At 32.1% G+C, this 17,773-nt stretch overlaps 1 protein-coding gene across 5 annotated transcripts in view; it reads right to left on the minus strand.

Moving 5' to 3' along the window:
- Positions 1 to 1,113: 1,113 nt before the first annotated feature.
- Positions 1,114 to 17,773, minus strand: part of USP25 (ubiquitin specific peptidase 25) — a 160,853-nt gene continuing 144,193 nt past the window's right edge. For all 5 annotated transcript variants that reach the window (XM_070367620.1, XM_005898177.2, XM_070367615.1 and 2 more), the window contains 6 exons: positions 16,079 to 16,257; positions 14,178 to 14,256; positions 10,589 to 10,668; positions 6,332 to 6,455; positions 2,025 to 2,220; positions 1,114 to 1,719 (listed from right to left, as the gene is read on the minus strand). In XM_070367620.1, coding sequence (XP_070223721.1) covers positions 1,547 to 1,719; positions 2,025 to 2,220; positions 6,332 to 6,455; positions 10,589 to 10,668; positions 14,178 to 14,256; positions 16,079 to 16,257 — 831 coding nt within the window. In that variant the 3' untranslated portion in view covers positions 1,114 to 1,546. The remainder of the gene's footprint in view (positions 1,720 to 2,024; positions 2,221 to 6,331; positions 6,456 to 10,588; positions 10,669 to 14,177; positions 14,257 to 16,078; positions 16,258 to 17,773) is intronic.

Genomic DNA, 17,773 nt, shown 5'->3' on the forward strand with positions numbered 1-17,773 from the left:
TCGATGCAGAATACTAATTCTGCTAAGTAGAGAATTTAAAATCTAAACCAAAACACATTCTGATGGCTATAATATACAAAATTTAACTTTACAAAGAAATAGCAATTTATCATTAATACCTTAGCAGTACATTGATATCTTTATAAGGAGTATTATATAACAGCTTAATATTTTCTTATTCTTCTTCCATCCAGATCTTTTATGAGAGGCACTTATAAAAAGCACTAGTTTTGGTGACGCTGTAACAAACATACACATAGTATAATGATATATTTTACTATGCTGACAAAGTATCATTTATAAAGAAATTTTTATAAATTCAAAAATAGGTTGTTGGTAGCATGATTACCTTTAAAGCATTGGATTTCATTCACAATATTACTTCATTAATCTTAAATAGCAGTTCCACCTATAAAATGTTCTACAGTTTTTTTCCTTTTTGAAAAGGAAGTAAATAAATGCAGGGAAGATACTCATATAATTTCTAGTTCAACAATATCAACTTCCATTTCACAGCATTGATTAGTAGAGAACATTTGCAATTAAAGTAGTATACAATTTACAAAAATAGAATGATTATATAATGCAAACACCGTCCTCCATTATGAAGAATGTGTGTGTGTATGTGTGTATGTATGTGTGTGTCTGTGTGTGTGTATATATATATATATATAATATATACATATTCATAGTTCTCATAAGTTTCACTATTAAATAGCCCTTATTCAAGTACTTTTTTTTTCTGCTATCTCTTGGAATAATCACCTTGCTATATTATATGTAAATACATTAAAAAAATTAAAGGTTAATCTAAGAAAAGGTTAAAAGTTTCAGTGTCGTTGACTTAAATATCAGCTGCTCACTTCAGTTAAAACCTGATTTGAATTCAAAACAGGTTTAGGTGCCATACTAAGTTTAACAACTTAGTCAAAAATATAGATATAATATTTAAGTATCAAATACTCAGTAAATTTCTAATGTCCTAACATTACAGCAAAATTAAAAGTCTGGATTAATCTGTTAATCACCCATAAACAATCCCCAGGAAAAAATTCATTTATATAACTAAAAAAATACACTAATATATAATATACCTGCTTACAAACACATAGGTAGCCATAAATAAAACTTTATTCTTTAATTTCATTTACAAGCTACCAAATATTATGTATTGTACACAGTGCTGAACACTTAAATGGCTATAGTCACGGAGGATCCAGACTGAATGGAAAGCTGTAGATCAAGAAAAGATAAAAGCAAAGTAATACTGTAACAGAAAAGTGGCAAAAGCATGGTTTTGCCATAATAAAATCAATCGGATTGGTAATCATACATCAGTTCTGGTTAAAACAAAGTCTGAGCGCCATGCGATTCTCAGCTTTATTGTTTGCAGTCTGGCTAAAGTCTGTAGAGTCAATTTGTCTTTTGCAGTTATTAAAATAAAAGTTAAAAATTATAGCAGCAACAAGCACACCCTGTGACAGGAAGGCAAGGGCTAAGAACTAAAAAACTTTTATACAGTGTGTTCAGGGAGAGTATGTGCAGTTTATCTTCCATCAGCAGGAGTTCGACTGAGGGACAGCATGATTCGGGTAAATCGCTCACAGAGTTCGTGTGTGGAGTACGGAGGTAACTTAGGCGGCTCATGGAAACCTTTAATCTCCGTAGAACAATCAAGCAGCTTTGGCAGAAAATCTGTCAGCTTCTCTTGGAGGTTTGCTGCAAATACAAACAATCAGATATAACTAAAAACTGACAGGGAGACAAATTATCTTCAACAAGATTTATTAATTTAGAGTAGGCAGCTGATATTTTGTTTCAAAGCATGCAAAATCATTGCCATTTAGAAGGAAGAAGTAAAGCATGAATGGCAACAGCAGTATGTACAGCTTAGTTTGTAAATAAGAAAAAAAAATCATGTGAATGTAACAATGTCACAGAATATAAAAATGATAACTAACATCTAATTCTAACAGCTTTTAATCCCAACAACTCAGGAATCCACTAGCATTGTTTCAACTTACATTCCATTTCTTGTCCAAGATAGGAACACCATCGATTTCTCATATCTTCCACAGCAAGTATGTCTTTCTCTTCCATTTCATCCACCAATAACAAGGGCAAAAATGGGACAATAAATTCATTCATGATAATCAGACCATTGTTTACTTCTCTATCCTCTCCAGATTCAAACAGTTCTGCAGCTTGCTCATTTAATTTCTTAATGCAGTGAGAGAGAGAGAGAAAAAAAACAGGTTTGTTTCTTTTTTCAATTAAATAAAAATATCTCAGAATAATGAAGGCAACATAATAAGCATGTTTGCAAACATTAATAGAACAAATGGAAATTAGAAAAGGCAACCTCAGCTTATTGAGCGAGCAAAGTTCCTTAGAAAAGGATATGCATGTTACTACAGAAATAAGAGTAAAAAAAAAAAAGTCAGAGAAATAGTGTTGTCATGTTTTTAAAGTTCATATTCAGTTTATTTTACTTTGATCATCACTATAGGAACCATTTTTAAATTAATTGTCCAGAGGTGAATTACCCCAACTCTAAAATATGATAAGCAATCAAAGTAATTTTAAAAGCAAAGAAAGTCAGATTCTATACTAATTCTGAAAAACTCATCTTTTCCATAAATGTCAACTGAACAGGGACTGTTATATTTCTTGATACAAAAATATAAAGGTAATCAATTAAATCATTTATTTCTTCAAAATATTCTTACTCAGTACATGCCATGTGCCAGAAACTGCTTTAGTTGCAGGGGTACCCAAATGATTAATAAGAAAACTCTCATGGAGCTTACAATCTGTTACAATAAAGGGATCAGTAACATTTTCTCTGTAAAGGACAAGACACGAAATAGTTTAGGCTCTGAGGGCTATATAGTCTATGTTGCAATAGTCTATGTTAATATTGTTGCACCAAGACAGTCATATGTAAATGACTGGGCAGGGCTATGTTTCAGTAAAACTTCATTCATAAAAACAAGTGGCAGGCTGGAGCAGAGGCCAAGCATGCTGACATCTAATTAAATAGAAGAAAGAAATCCGTGAGATGAGAAATACAGACATGGGAGATAGAAAAAAGATACAGGGATGCTGCTGCTAAGTCGCTTCAGTCGTGTCCGACTCTGTGCGACCCCAGAGACGACAGCCCACCAGACTCCCCAGTCCCTGGGATTCTCCAGGCAAGAACACTGGAGTGGGTTGCCATTAGACTTAAAACACTTTTTTAAATTGGAGGATAATTGCTCTAACAATGTTGTGTATGTGAATCAGCTATAAGAATACATACATCCCCTCCATCAGGAGCCTCCCTCCCACCTGCCCATAAGACGTTTATGTCTGAAATCTCACGTTTACAGAATGAAAAGTATGATTTTTAAATAATCTTCGTATTTTAAGAATAATTTAAATTATAAAAATCATATTATTTCTTAGGTTTATGACATTCTTGTGCAATTCATCTTGACTTTGTAGAAGCTTATGCTAAAAGTCCAATTCAGCCACTAAGTAATTATCTAACAGTCAGCAGACAACTAATTTCCTAGCTTCAGCTTCTTTATATGAAAAATGGCATACTATATAACCTTCCTCACGTAGTGGCTAAGAGGATTAAACTAGATAAGCCTATAAGTGTATAGTGTAATTTTTACAATTTGCATTCAAAGACATTATTATTCTGAATTTGATATTATGTTTACTAAATCAAAACAGATCCTAGAAACAACTTAAGCATAGTTATGTCCAAAACCAGCCTTATTCATCCTCTTCAGAGTCCCCAAAGCCAAAGACAGAACAGAACTAGTAAGTCATGAGGCTTTAATGCCTCTATTTTCTTCTTCCCACTCATCTAATCGTTACCGATCATCTCCTTTACCATTTACATAACTTCTCTTTCATACTGTACCTCTTAGAGACTCTTCCTCTTTTCCTTATCTTTCCTAGGGTTCTTTGTTTCAATCTTTACTCCATTCCAGTCCATATTCAAGTATACTACTGCCAGAATTATTTTCTAAAAACAAAACTGATTATGCCCAATTTATTCCAACTTTACAACCAACTCATGAGAATGGTGCATAAGCTTCTACACAGTTTGACATCAACAAACACTGTTGGCTTCATCACTTCCACCTAAACTTGTTCCTCATAACTAAGCCACAATAGACTTATCTTCATTTTCTGTTGTACACTCTCCATGTCTTTTCATATGATATTCCTTTGTCTAGAATTTCTTGCCCCTTCTATACAAGGCACAAAATGCCTATTTATCCATCAGGATACAGATCAGTGTTTATCTTATTTCTTAAGCTTCTCTCCAACAATTCCAAACATACTATGTTGTGTATTTCTCACAACAATACTTATTCTGAAATATAAAAATTACTTGTATACATCTCTCACCAGATTGAATTCTCTTAGGATATAATAATGGCTCTTATCTTTGTATCCCTCAGAATCTGATACTCAGTAAATTCTCAAAAAAAGCAAAACAAAACAAAAAAAACTAAAAAAGGAAAAAAGAAAACACCTAAAAGGAACACTAAAATTCTCTTGAAGCTTCATTTAAATTCCTATATGAAACAATATATGCAGCTGGCTTACTAATATAAAATGATAAACACTGTTTACCATAATATAAACACTGTCTACCATTATGGTAGACAGTATTTTAGTTGTGTTTATGTTTAAAAGAGGTTTACCAAAATATTTCAATATTCCAACACTGCAAAGTTTTACATTAAAAAGTGCTTTGATTCATTCAATGCATGAATTATGAACCTGAATATAATTCAGATCTTCCTTCTTGGGCATTGATTAAAAACCTTTTGAAACTGACCATATTAAGAATGGGATTCCCTGGTGGCTCAGAGGTAAAGAATCTGCATGCCAATGCAGGAGATGCAGGTTTGATCCCTGGGTCGGGAAGATACCCTAGAGAAGGAAATGGCAACACATGCCAGTATTCTTGCCTGCAGAATTCCATAGACAGAGGAGCCTGGCGGGCTACAGTCTACAGGGTCACAAGAGAGTCAGACATGACTTAATGACTAAAGAACAACAAATTAAGAATATCATCCTTGATGGATACAAACCATCAATAATTAAAGTCTTAAAACATATTCAAATGCAATAAAATCAGCTAAGAGAAAAATAACAAAATCACAGGCTTCTATTGTTGCCATTCAAAAATTCTGAAGACATAATGCAGACTACAATTAACATATACTTCGGATTTCTTTGGAAGGAATGATGCTAAAGCTGAAACTCCAGTACTTTGGCCACCTCATCCGAAGAGTTGACTTATTGGAAAAGACTCTGATGCTGAGAGGGATTGGGGGCAGGAGGAGAAGGGGACGACAGAGGATGAGATGGCTGGATGGCATCACTGACTCGATGGACGTGAGTCTGAGTGAACTCTGGGAGTTGGTGATGGACAGGGAGGCCTGGTGTGCTGCGATTCATGGGGTCGCAAAGAGTCGGACACGACTGAGTGACTGAACTGAACTGAACGCAGTTCTACTGAAAGAAAACATTTCAGAAAACCTACTGAAAGTCTTTTTAAAGTACATGTAAACCAAGTAACCTATATTGGCTTAAAAATGATATACTCTTGCATACCTTTATGTATTTTATAGAAAAAAAAATGACTTAGAGGTTCACAATCTATAGTCACGTTAATAGCTAAATGAAATCTAATCATAAAAAGTATAAAGATGGAATTTGTGGTTTTACATTAAAGATAAGCAAAGTCAAGAAACATTAACAAAATATTCTAGATATCCAGAAAGTAAACTGGTGGGGAAAAAGAACTGCTGAAAATATTTAAGTTCATAACAACAATATTTAAGCACATACACAGTAAAAATACTTGAGGAAAAAATTTCAATGACCAAATGGAAAAAAACTTCATATTACAATGAATTATTTAACATTATGTACACCAAATATACTCTTTAAAAAAACAGAAAAATCTATTCTTTTTCTGGAGTAATAATAATGATAATTTATCATACCATTCAGCACCTCTTCTGCATCAAAAAAGGGAATGGTAGAATGAGAAGAAATCTAGATATAAAAATTAATTATTCTGATCTCATTTTAAGAACATTTCTTATTTATCATCTGTAAAATTTAAGATTCTTAAAGAAGAAGGGATAAAGGATTGAGTGTATTCTCCCACCTCAAGGAAGTAGACCCAGAAGACAGACATCATCACGACAATTAGGCCATCAGAATTTATAGTCATTTACATGAGTCTAAAACATTGCCCAATGTAAAACAATATGATAGAGTAAACACACACTGTGTGCCTTCAACTTACTAGTAAACATTCTCTTCTATAATGTGATATCAATTCTTCATCATGTCCTCTGTATGGGCCTCTGGACAACAGTTCTTTGTTATTCTGATAAGCACAGATAAGGAAGAGCAAGGAATCTATATAACTTAAAAAAAAGAAGTACAGCATCAGTATTTTATTTTTGTAAAAGAAGGGCAACTACAATTACAAAACATTTTTAAGTATTTACATTTTAAGTATATTTACATTTTGATTATCTAGATCAACATTAAAATAAAACATCTGATGATACATTGTATGCCTGAGTATCTCTAGAGCAACAGCTCATATGAAGCTAGTAGACAGTTGTTTTAAAACTAAAACAAAGAAAAAAAACAAAAAAAATTGAGCTAGAAAGTTAGAAAAAACTGGGAGAAAAAGGCCAAACTGATTAATTCAGAGAGTCCCTTGTCTTCTTTGCTAATTCTTTCCATTTAGATTCAAAATTAACACTGACGTGAAAGTCAACAGTCTACTTTTTTAGCAACACCATGACATTCTGTTTGAGGGACTGATCAGGTTACTTATCACAAACATCATTTGATTCATTAAATGACTATTTTTAGTCACTTTTTTTTTTTTTCCCTATGGGAGGGCACAGTTTCAGTCATTGAGAAAAATTAACAGAGAGTAGAATATCCAAAAGAGCTGGGTGAAGTAGAAAAGGAAAAAATGCTTCCAAATCTGGGAAATCTAGTGGAATACAAACAAACACTAACATAAAAGGCAGACAGGGTTAAGCCTTTGTTTAATATTTAATATTGCTATAACTCTAGACCTTATGAAGTTCAAACTAAGTTTTAAAAAGGGAATATGACACAAATATTTCAGTATAGTATTTGGCTCTAAAATGATTATCCCTCCTCTAACATGCTGTAGGACAAATATATACAGTTGTATATCTGTATGGGCTTCCCTGGTGGCCCAGTGGTAAAGAATCTGCCTGCAATAAGGAGACACAGGTTTGATCCCTGGGTCAGGAATATCCCCTGTAGGAGGGCATGGCAACCCACCTATTCTTGCCTGGGGAATCCCATAGACAGAGGAGCCTGGTGGGCTACAGTTCACGGTGTCACAAATGAGTCGGACTTTACTTAGTGACTAAAACAACAATAGTATATTTATATAACTGAAATATGAAAAATGTTTTAAGATGATACCGCCTATGAGCCAATTTTTCTACTCATAGCATATCTTACAAATTCTGAAAAATGCAACATCCTAAGAAGCGAAATGCTGTACAGAAACAATATTTTATAACTCTTTAAGTAATACTGCCCATCATTGTTACTGTTTGTTAATTTCAGGTGCTCAGACACAAACAAGTCAATGATACAGTCCAAACGTTAAATGCAGAATTATGGGGAAATAAACATGCTCATTCATGACAAATCAAATTACACATCTGAAACTACTTCATTAAACATATGTTCTTTTAAATATTTTTTGAAAACAGCTTTTCCCAGGGATTTGTTTTTGCTTAAATTTAGGGTATGAAATCTTATTTTGAAATAATATGGGTACAGTCTCAGCTAAAGCTTTTTTTGTTTAGAGAGTGACAATAGTATTAAACGCTGTCTTGTGCCACTAAGTTGAATTAGTCTGCTCGCACATCTACCTTTCCTTTTACAGCCATTAAGTTCCCAGCTGAAAGGTTTCCCTGGAATGGCATCCATATCTGGCATTCTAGACCTGAGTCATCTCTCTGAGAATAGCTCTGAAACCATGAACTTATTCCAATTTTCTAGTGAAGTACACAGAATGTTCCACATTTTATCAGCCTTTAAAGTGCTTTCATTTCAAGTAAATTAGAATAAAATTCAGCAGTCCAGTTACCAAAATCTTATTTAAGATAAAATAAGACTATGTAGCCTGGTAGATTCTCTTTAATTTTCATTTTTACTGCTGTAAAATTATAGTTCCTAAAAACATGATTTCATTTCACTACTCATAACAATAGCCCATTAATAAATATTCAATTTATGGCTTTCAAGTGCTATGTTTTAATTAAAAAAAAAAGGTTTGACAGAGCATTTTGCCAGCATCTTATATACTGCTAGTTATGGTAACCGCTACATTTGTGGTATAATTAACATTTCTTTTTACAAAATTTGATAAATATTATTTGCCACAACCACTAATTTCCTAATGTTCCTTGATATTTCCAATTTAATAATAAAAATTTGCCATAAGAATATTCATTTTACCAATAAGAATATATTTAAGATTAAGTAAATTATGAAATTTAAACACAATTTATTTAAGTCCTTTAACAAATGCTAGCTCAGAAAAGCTAATGCAGAAGTGATGCAGAGAGCAAGGGAAAAAGTTTCATCTTTTTAGTTCTTACTGAGATAACGAATACACTTTGTCCTTTTCTTATTTCATTAAATAATATAAGAACACAGAGGCCTTTATTTCAATTTTTCTCTCCCTAGTCAGCTGTGTGACCTTGGCAAAGTTATTGTATCACTTTGGAGCCTAGTTTATCTGTTAAATGGAAAAGCCTTTTACACATGCTATTCTATTGTAAGGGTATATTAATATTTTTCTTAGAAACCTTAATCTCTAAAATCCTAAAGCAAATTAGAATATTCCTATTAAAGAAATAAAATGTTGGCCAAAATATGATTTTATAAAAGAGAGCTATTGATCAAAATATTTTCTACTTCAGCTGATAATATAATAAGATAATTCAGTGAATTCTCTTAGAAGTACACAATCACTAGGACTTTAATAATTTGTCTCCAAGTATTAACATCACTTTCTACTTTGCTACTTTTGTGTGTTAACTTTTAAGATTTCGATGGCATTGTGCTTGGCCCAATGAACAGAGGGGCACTGTTCAATCGAACTTCCTGCAGTAATGGAAGTGGTGTGTCTGTGCTGGCCAAAACAGCAGCCATTAGTCACATGTGACTACCGGGCATCTGAAACGTGGCTAGTATGACTGAGAAACTGAAAAGTTTTAAAAATTTTAATTAAATTAAATTGTTCTACATGGCTCGTTAGCCACCATCTTGTACAGCATAGTTCTAGAAGTAATACTCCATGCTGGCATTTAAAAAAATAGCATTAGTACTTCTAGTGGAGGTAAAATACACAATAAAAAAGAAAAAAAAAAGAAATCAATATCCTTTTTACTTGGTGGCAATATTACAGGGCATTTGAAACATGGCACTTAAAAAATCCTTAGTCAAGTAAATTAATGTTGAAGGATATGAATTAAATATATGGATAATAAATAAATGCAATATGTTAATAATCTATAGTGCTCAATAAATCAATATGAAGCCTTTCTTCTCAGTAACAATAACAATTTGATAAGTAGAAATTCCTTTAAAATCACCTGTAATTTGTATGGGAAGCAATCTAAAATATTTACAGTTGCAATATTTAAAAGACAAGAGATCAGTTTTCTAAAGATATATTTTTTACAGTACCTGGAATTTCAGAAAAAGAGACACATTAGAAACATTTGCTAATTTGCAATCAAGATTAAACTCAAAAAGAACAGGAAAAAGGCTAGTGACAGGAAGGTGGATGTGACTACAAAGAATTCCATTTGCTGGCTACCAGCTGCTTTGAAAGTGAACATGAACATTGCTCAGTCACGTCTGACTCTTTGCGACCCCACGGACTGTAGTCCATGGAATTCTCCAGGCCAGAATACTGGAGTGGGTAGCCTTCTCCTTCTCCAGGGGATCTTCCCAACCCAGGGATCGAACCCAGGTCTTCTGCAGTACAGGCGGATTCTTTACCATCTGAGCTGCAAGGGAAGCCCAAGAATACTGGAGTGAGGAGCCTATCCCTTCTCCAGCAGATCTTCCTGACCTAGGAACTGAACCAGGGTCTCCTGCATTGCAGGCAGATTCTTTACCAAAGGAGCCACAAGGGAGGCCCAGGGAAGGAACCAGCTGCTTTGGTCCCTAGCAAATCTAGGCTTCGATCTAAACCTATTTCATTCTAAACTTCAACAGTAGTGTCTGAGAGCTGATAAAATCAATGACAATAATGCTAACTTTACAAATTTAATTTCAAATGGAAAATATATTGTATATGGGGTATATAGGAATTCTTTGTATTAACTTTGCAATTTGCAATTATAAATTTAAGACAGTTGTAAAATAAAGTTTGTTGAAAATATATATGGTGAATAAAATCTTTTCAAGAGATGAAATCACATCTGAATAGAATACAAGAATTAAGCTTTTATCATGTGTGTCCATTTTGCCTTACCTTTCTCTTTGAAAATTTTCTAGCCCAATAATGAGATACATGGTTGTTTCCCTGAATTTTCTATAATCCTGATGCCACTCCTGTAGGTGAAAGAATATTAAAAGTATATAGATATTAAAACTACAATGAAAACTACTTACAAATACATTTTATGATAACTACTTGAACTAACAGAAGCAAAGAGTTCAAAATTGAAGATAAACTAGATCTAAATCCACTTTAATTTCTTACATACAAACCTGTCAGTGTAAAGATAAAGGTAAAAATTGTAGACACTGATGAGAGAAATTAAACAATCTCACTAGAAGATAGCAGAACTAAAAGGCAAGATAATCAATAGGTAGGCCATTTGTCTCTCAAAAATTCTTCAGTGTAAAAGTTTATTAAGATATTATCAGAGAATATTTGGGGTGCATATATCTTATCGAATTTCTGTTTTCAATTTTTTCCAGACATATACTCAGGAGAGAATTGCTGGATTATGTTCATTTTTTTGAGGAACCTCCATCGTGTTACCCATGGGGAGAGGAAAAGGAGGAGGAGCACAGTACAAGTACAGAATTAGAAAATGTAAAGTATGTATAAAATAGGTAAGCAACAAGGACATATTGTACAGCACAGGGAATTATAGCTATTTTCTTGTAATACCTTTTAATAAAGTATTATCTGTAAACGTACTGAACGACTATGCTGTACACCTGAAACTAACATAATGTAAAGCAGCAACACGACATTTTAAAAAATATTATTATAGACCTACATCACATTGAATGTAGAAGGTAAATGAAGCTAACTAATAGGAATCAAAGCTTGAAGACTGTTATCTGAAACAGAGTTTTAAGGAAATGAAAGAAAAATAAGAAATATTGTAATAAATTTAACCTTTTAATTTTGCAAAATTTGTGATAAATTTTAAATGTGGCTGCTAAGTAGTCTTTTCAACTGAGATATGGTAAAAAAGACAGAAGCATTTCACAGCCCCTCTCCAAAACACCCACAATTATTGAGCATGTCATATAACAAAATGATTCAGAACTCACAATCTACAATTCTAGAAAACAATTTTTTTAAACAAATTAAGATTTTTTTACTTAATAAAAATTGATTCAAGGAAAATCATAACTAAAATTCAAAATATGATTAACCTAAAAGAGATAGTGATGATAAAAATGTGAAAGCTTTTATACACGTTATTGTAAATAAATGAAAGTAAGGTACATATAGGCCAGTTACTAGCCAATTATTGATATATTCTCCTTGAATATAAATAATTTTAATTTAAAAAGGCAAAATTTTCATACTATTGAAAGTGACAGTGTTGGTCTGAGTGTTGGTCACTCAGTCCTATCTGACTCTCTGCAACCCCATGGACTGTAACCCACCAGTCTTCTCTGTCCATGGAATTCTCCTGGCAAGTATACTGGAGTGGGTTGCCATTCCCTTCTCCAGGGGATCTTCCTGACTTGGGGATCAAATATGGATCTTCTGCACTGCAGGCAGATTTCTTTACCAACTGAGCCACCCGGGATAGAAGACATTAATAACAAATAAAGGTAAAATTTATCTTTAAGCATAAAGTTAGCTTTTCTGGGGGAAGTATTCAAATTGCCATTCTGTTATCATTAGATTCACCTTAGAAGTTTTCAGTAGGTAACTTCTTCTTTAAAGGGTTAGACAATAAATACTTTAGGCTTCGCAGGCCATGCAGTCTCTGTTGTAGTTACTCAACTCTGTGGTTGTAGTGTGAAAGTGCTTATATTCAATATCTAAACAAATGGCTTGTGTTCCAATAAAACTTTATTTATGAAAGCAAGTGATGAGCTGGATTTGGTTTGCAGGCAAAGGACTACTGATGGGTGACTCAGAGCAAGATAAAGAAATATGGGATATACAAAATCCAAAAACATGTCATGTAAATACCTGTAAGATTTAGTGGCTCTGCAATTAGAAAAAACATGAGAAATTTTCAGAATAAAAATATACAGAATCCAATCTGATGAAGCAAACTGGTGGAGGGACTGCAGAAGCAAATAACAATTAAAATCAAGTCCATGTAACTTGAATCTTGGAGACAAGGGCAGAATTAGCAACCAATCTGCCTGTATCTCTGACATGTATTGTGTGTCCATTTTTTTTGTGGCTATGTTCCCAGATTTTCTATTTTGCCTTATAATTCAAATTTATCCATTCTTATAATATTATTATTATAAAGTATAAAAGTTAAGATAGCTTATATTGATTTCAAGTGAAAATAACCTTCCTACCTTGTTCTACAAAAATGCTGAGTCCAGAATGTTTGCATTTCCATAAAACTTTTGAATCACTTATTAAGCTCCATAAAACAACTTGCTAGAAGTTTGTTAGAAACCGAACAGTTTCAATAAACCATTCTGTGGAAAACTGACATCTTTACAACACCAAATTTTCCAAATACAATACATAAATCCATTTACTTAGGTCTTCTTTATGACATCTCCTAAAATTATGCACATCTTTTATTAAATCTGCTTTCAGGTACACCATCATTTTGGATATTATCTAAAATGGTGTCATTTTAAAGAATTTCTATCTGAATATTTGCTACTGGTATAAAGAAATAAAACTGATATTTGACATAGATTTGTATTTTACAAAGCTCTCTTATTATCTTTATTTATCTCCAATAAATTTATCTGTAGCTTTTTCTTTTCTATATATAAAACATCTGCAAATAACAAGCTTTGTTTCTTCTTTTGCAATCTCTTACTTTTTGCTTTATTTTTATTGTCTTACTGTACTGCTTAAACTTCCAGTACAGTGTTGAATAGAACTGCCATACATCCCTATCTTTTTCTTGATCATAAAAGGAAAGTTTTCAATGTTCAGATTTCAATATAATTTTTATGGTAATTCTGTTAGTTTTTGTTTTTCACGACACTCTTCAGTAGACCAAAATAGTTACCTTGTATTCCAGGTTAGTTAAGAGTTTTGATCAAAAATGAATGTTTTTCTGTATCCTTCCTTTTATCTGTTAAATGTAGTGAATTATACTAATTGTTTAAGGGAATATAAAGTAATCAGGTTTGCAAACGCCACCAATCACTAATCAAAGGCACTCATGAATGCAAATTAAAATTTATTCATGTAAAAATTTTTGGAAAAACAATGTAGAAAGTTAAACTTAAAAATTTGACAAAATACTAGGTGTTTGAATTGGTAACTTAATTTTAAAGCCAAAGTTAACACAAAGAGAATTTTGTGCACAAAAAGTAGCACAAGCACAATACAAATGCTCACGTGAGTGCTCTCCCTCATACAACACTGTCCAATAATGACAAATACATAAGGCATACAATGACTGAAACAAATTTTTAACTTCCCCTCAAAATATATATATGAAGCAAAGAGAACGTATAGCATGGCTTCACTGTAAAACAGCATTTAAGAACGTAGGTTCTGCTAACCAAGTTGTGACATGAAGCTATGATAACCTCAGGCAGGTTACTTCACCCCTTCATGATGAATTTTTTCACGTGATTATTAGCTATACTGAAATGAAAGATTACTGAACTAAAGAATTCCTCAATCAACCTCCCAAAAGGCACATTACCTCATACTCCTCCATGTTTACTTCTTCAGGTTTTATCATTTCAATTTTGGCTTGAGCAACTTTCATTATGTTGTGACACCTTCAAATAAAAGAAAAAATATTTCTAAATCAAAAGCAAAATCCATAAAAACTTAAAAAAATATTTTTGTTTTATGCAAAATTAAACTACCCAACACATATGAAAATGAAATCCACTATCACTGTGCAATATTTTTGAGGAAACAAATTTCAAATAACTTAAGTGAAAAATCTGTTGTTTTGGACAATACTGGATATTTACCAAGTATATAAAGATGACAGAAGCAATCATTCTAATTCATCATGTTATATTTACATATGAATTTAAAATTATGTTCTATTAAACATGAAAAAAGAAAGTTTTTAAAAAATTGATAATGCATCTCTATTACACAAGCTCTAGAGACATGAAATCTCACTTCCCCCCATAATATTATTCATAAATAGTATAAAGATATCCAAAATGTGCCTATCCTTTCAGATAGGAATGGCAATATTTCAACAGATTTTATGATCAGAACCACTGCTAAAGAAATCTCCCCAAAGTGTATTTATAGTTATCACATACAGTTTACTCCATATTTAGAGCACAAGAGAAATTAGATTTCTCAAAACAAACTATTTTTACTTGCCAGGGCTACTAACTGCAGAAGATTGAAAAGTCAATGTGAGTACTTCATAAGTATCTTCCCAAAATTCAACAGCATATACTCATTGGAACACAGTACACTAACAGCCCAGATAAAAGAGGGTCAAAATTTCTGAGTTCTTCAGTTATATTTAACAAAATAAGTGATGTCAACATTATTACTAATAAAAAGTCATAGCCAATACTTACTGAGTATTTACCAGATAATGCTCAAAACCATTTACTTGCATTGAAACCTTAATCCTAAATTTCACAGCAGACACATGATGAGGCAGAAATTAATCCTAGATGCTTTGTTTTCTGTCACATTCTTCTCTACTACACATACTTTGAATTCAGTATTTTTGAGACATTCATGAAAGGATAATCATTTACTTCAGAATTAAAATGTGTTTACCATGAACTCCAAGATAGCATAAATGTTTCTACATTTTAAAACTCTTCAATACTTTGGGTGTTAACCTGAGGGCTGAATTTTTCTTTTTTTAAAATAGTATTTATTCTAACTAGATTAAATTTTAATTTTTAACTAGATTAAATTAAAATTTAATTTTAATTTTATAGGAACTTCTAAGAAAAAACTTTTTGGTAAACCAAAATCATTTAACCATTCTAAGCCTTCTTTTTAAGTCAGAAGATGTTTAATTACTTTGTGTATATTGATTAATTACTTTCCCCAATTGTTCTCAAACAAGGATGATTTTGCTCCCAGTGGGGATATTTGGCAGTATCTGGAGACATTTTGGGTTGTTACCACTTGAGGGGTACTACTAGCACTTAATGGGTAGAGGCCAGGAACATTACTAAATATCTTACAAATTAAAGGATAGCCCCTGCCTCCAAAACAAAAAAATTATCTGGCCCAAAATATCCATAGTGCAGAGGTTCAGAAATTCTTTATTTCTCTGAAATTTTTAGTCCCCAAAGGCCAGTGAAAATTATATTATGCTCTTCTGTGTATCTTTCTATTGCTTATCTCAGTACCTTGTTTCACAATTAAAATGTAATAAAATGATCTAAATTATTTTGGGGTTAAACTTTTAAAAGTCATTATTATAAATAACAAATAAATTACAAAGCAACTGAATTAAGTGAAGTCAAGTTTTGTGCTGCACTTATTGAATATGTCTATGTGTAAAATACATATTCAAAAATTGCACTTGGAGCTATAAGAACAACACGGGCAATTTGAGCACGTGAATAAAATACTTAACATTTTGTATTTTCAAATTACCTTTCATCAAAACTCAAATTTCTATCTGCAAATTGTTCTAGCAATGTTTTCTCAATGATTTTCTTTGGAGCCTGATTCTGGATAAAGTAGACTATTACATGATGTAAACGATAGTCTGTTTCTGGTGGGGTATCTTCTTGGGCCAATTTAACCAACCTTGAATATTCCAACTTAATTGCCTAGAAAATACAACAAAATGCCAATCTTAGTTAATTATAATAATTCACATCCTTCAATATTATAATTATCCTTATATTCAAATATGTTTTCCTTTTAAAATATTCCAAAAAATGTAGCTGTATATCTAAGAACACTGTCCCATGTTCCATAGTTTAAATACATCTAAGCTTACCATGAGTTATTTTGCAAAACTTATCAGAGTTTGGTCAAAGTCTATTCAGAGGCATCAGAAGACTGAGATACTTGGTATATCTCCTAATCTATGCTCCCTTTGAAGTACACCTCTAATATCTAAAATTCTAGGGTTGAGTTGTAGGTCCCTAGAATATTCATATCTGAAAGAAAATGGCTGGCTCTTAAATGGATGATAATAATACCAGCACAATTAACTTTAACTGTAGAGCTTACAATTAAGGGATGAAAAAGTAAGCCTTTTTTTTCACCATACATTTTTGTTTCAAAATATTTGAATTTTACCAGTATAATGTTTATCAATGAACACTATCACTATTACTACCTTGATACTGAGCTTACCTTTTCTTTATTTGCAACTATTATGAGAAATAATAAATACTAATGTGTGTTCCCACACATAAGCAAATTATTTGAAAAATATTTGCTCAGAGAAAAATGTATAGAGATATATATATCAATTACTGCCATATTAAGAAGCCCATATAATTAAAGATAACACTAATTAAAATATTCGTTTAATTTAGACATCATATCTAAATTATTTTCTACTAACCATAAGACATTTGGAGCTACATGCAAAATATGTTACAAAAAGTCCATTCTATTGGAAAGGGTTTTTTTGCATGCGTTTCCTAAGCAATTCTTGGCCATCCAGATACTATCACCTATTTGGCTGTATTATATAGAAGTGAGAAAATGTACCTGAAAAACAGTAAATGGAACATTCTAGTTATATGTTTTTAACTTAAGGGGGGGCTAGTAAGTTCTTTCTGTACAGATTAGCATTATAAATAGAATAAGATAATTACGCTATAGATAAAATAAATTATTCCAACTTTACTTTAGATATACGTATGCCATTCTAAAGTTTTATTGCTGTGCTAAAAAAACAGTCATAAAAATTAACTATATTTGTCATGTAAGGCTATCATGACTCCTTTACTGCATGCTTTGCTTACAAACTCTTTAATCTTTCCAATTTGAAATTTAAAACTTTTCCAATTTGAGAAAAAGGCACATGGTCATTTAATAACTACACTATACTGAATTTGAGAGTAAGTGTAAAACAAAAAGTAATTGTTTTTCCTCTTTTGGCCCTTTAGACAATGATTGCCATAGGCTATCAGAAGGTTTTCGTGTATTTAAATATTTCAGATGTCATCATTTTGGCTGAAACTGGTATGACCAAAATAAAATTCTCTCTCAAATAATAATATAGGTTTAGATTATAAGACATTATACTACTAAATGATTATCCATTCTCCCACCACCCTTCAAAATGCAGGCTGGGATATATATATATATATATATATATATATA

This window comes from Bos mutus, chromosome 1 (assembly GCF_027580195.1).
Source record: "Bos mutus isolate GX-2022 chromosome 1, NWIPB_WYAK_1.1, whole genome shotgun sequence".
NCBI lineage: Eukaryota > Metazoa > Chordata > Mammalia > Artiodactyla > Bovidae > Bos > Bos mutus.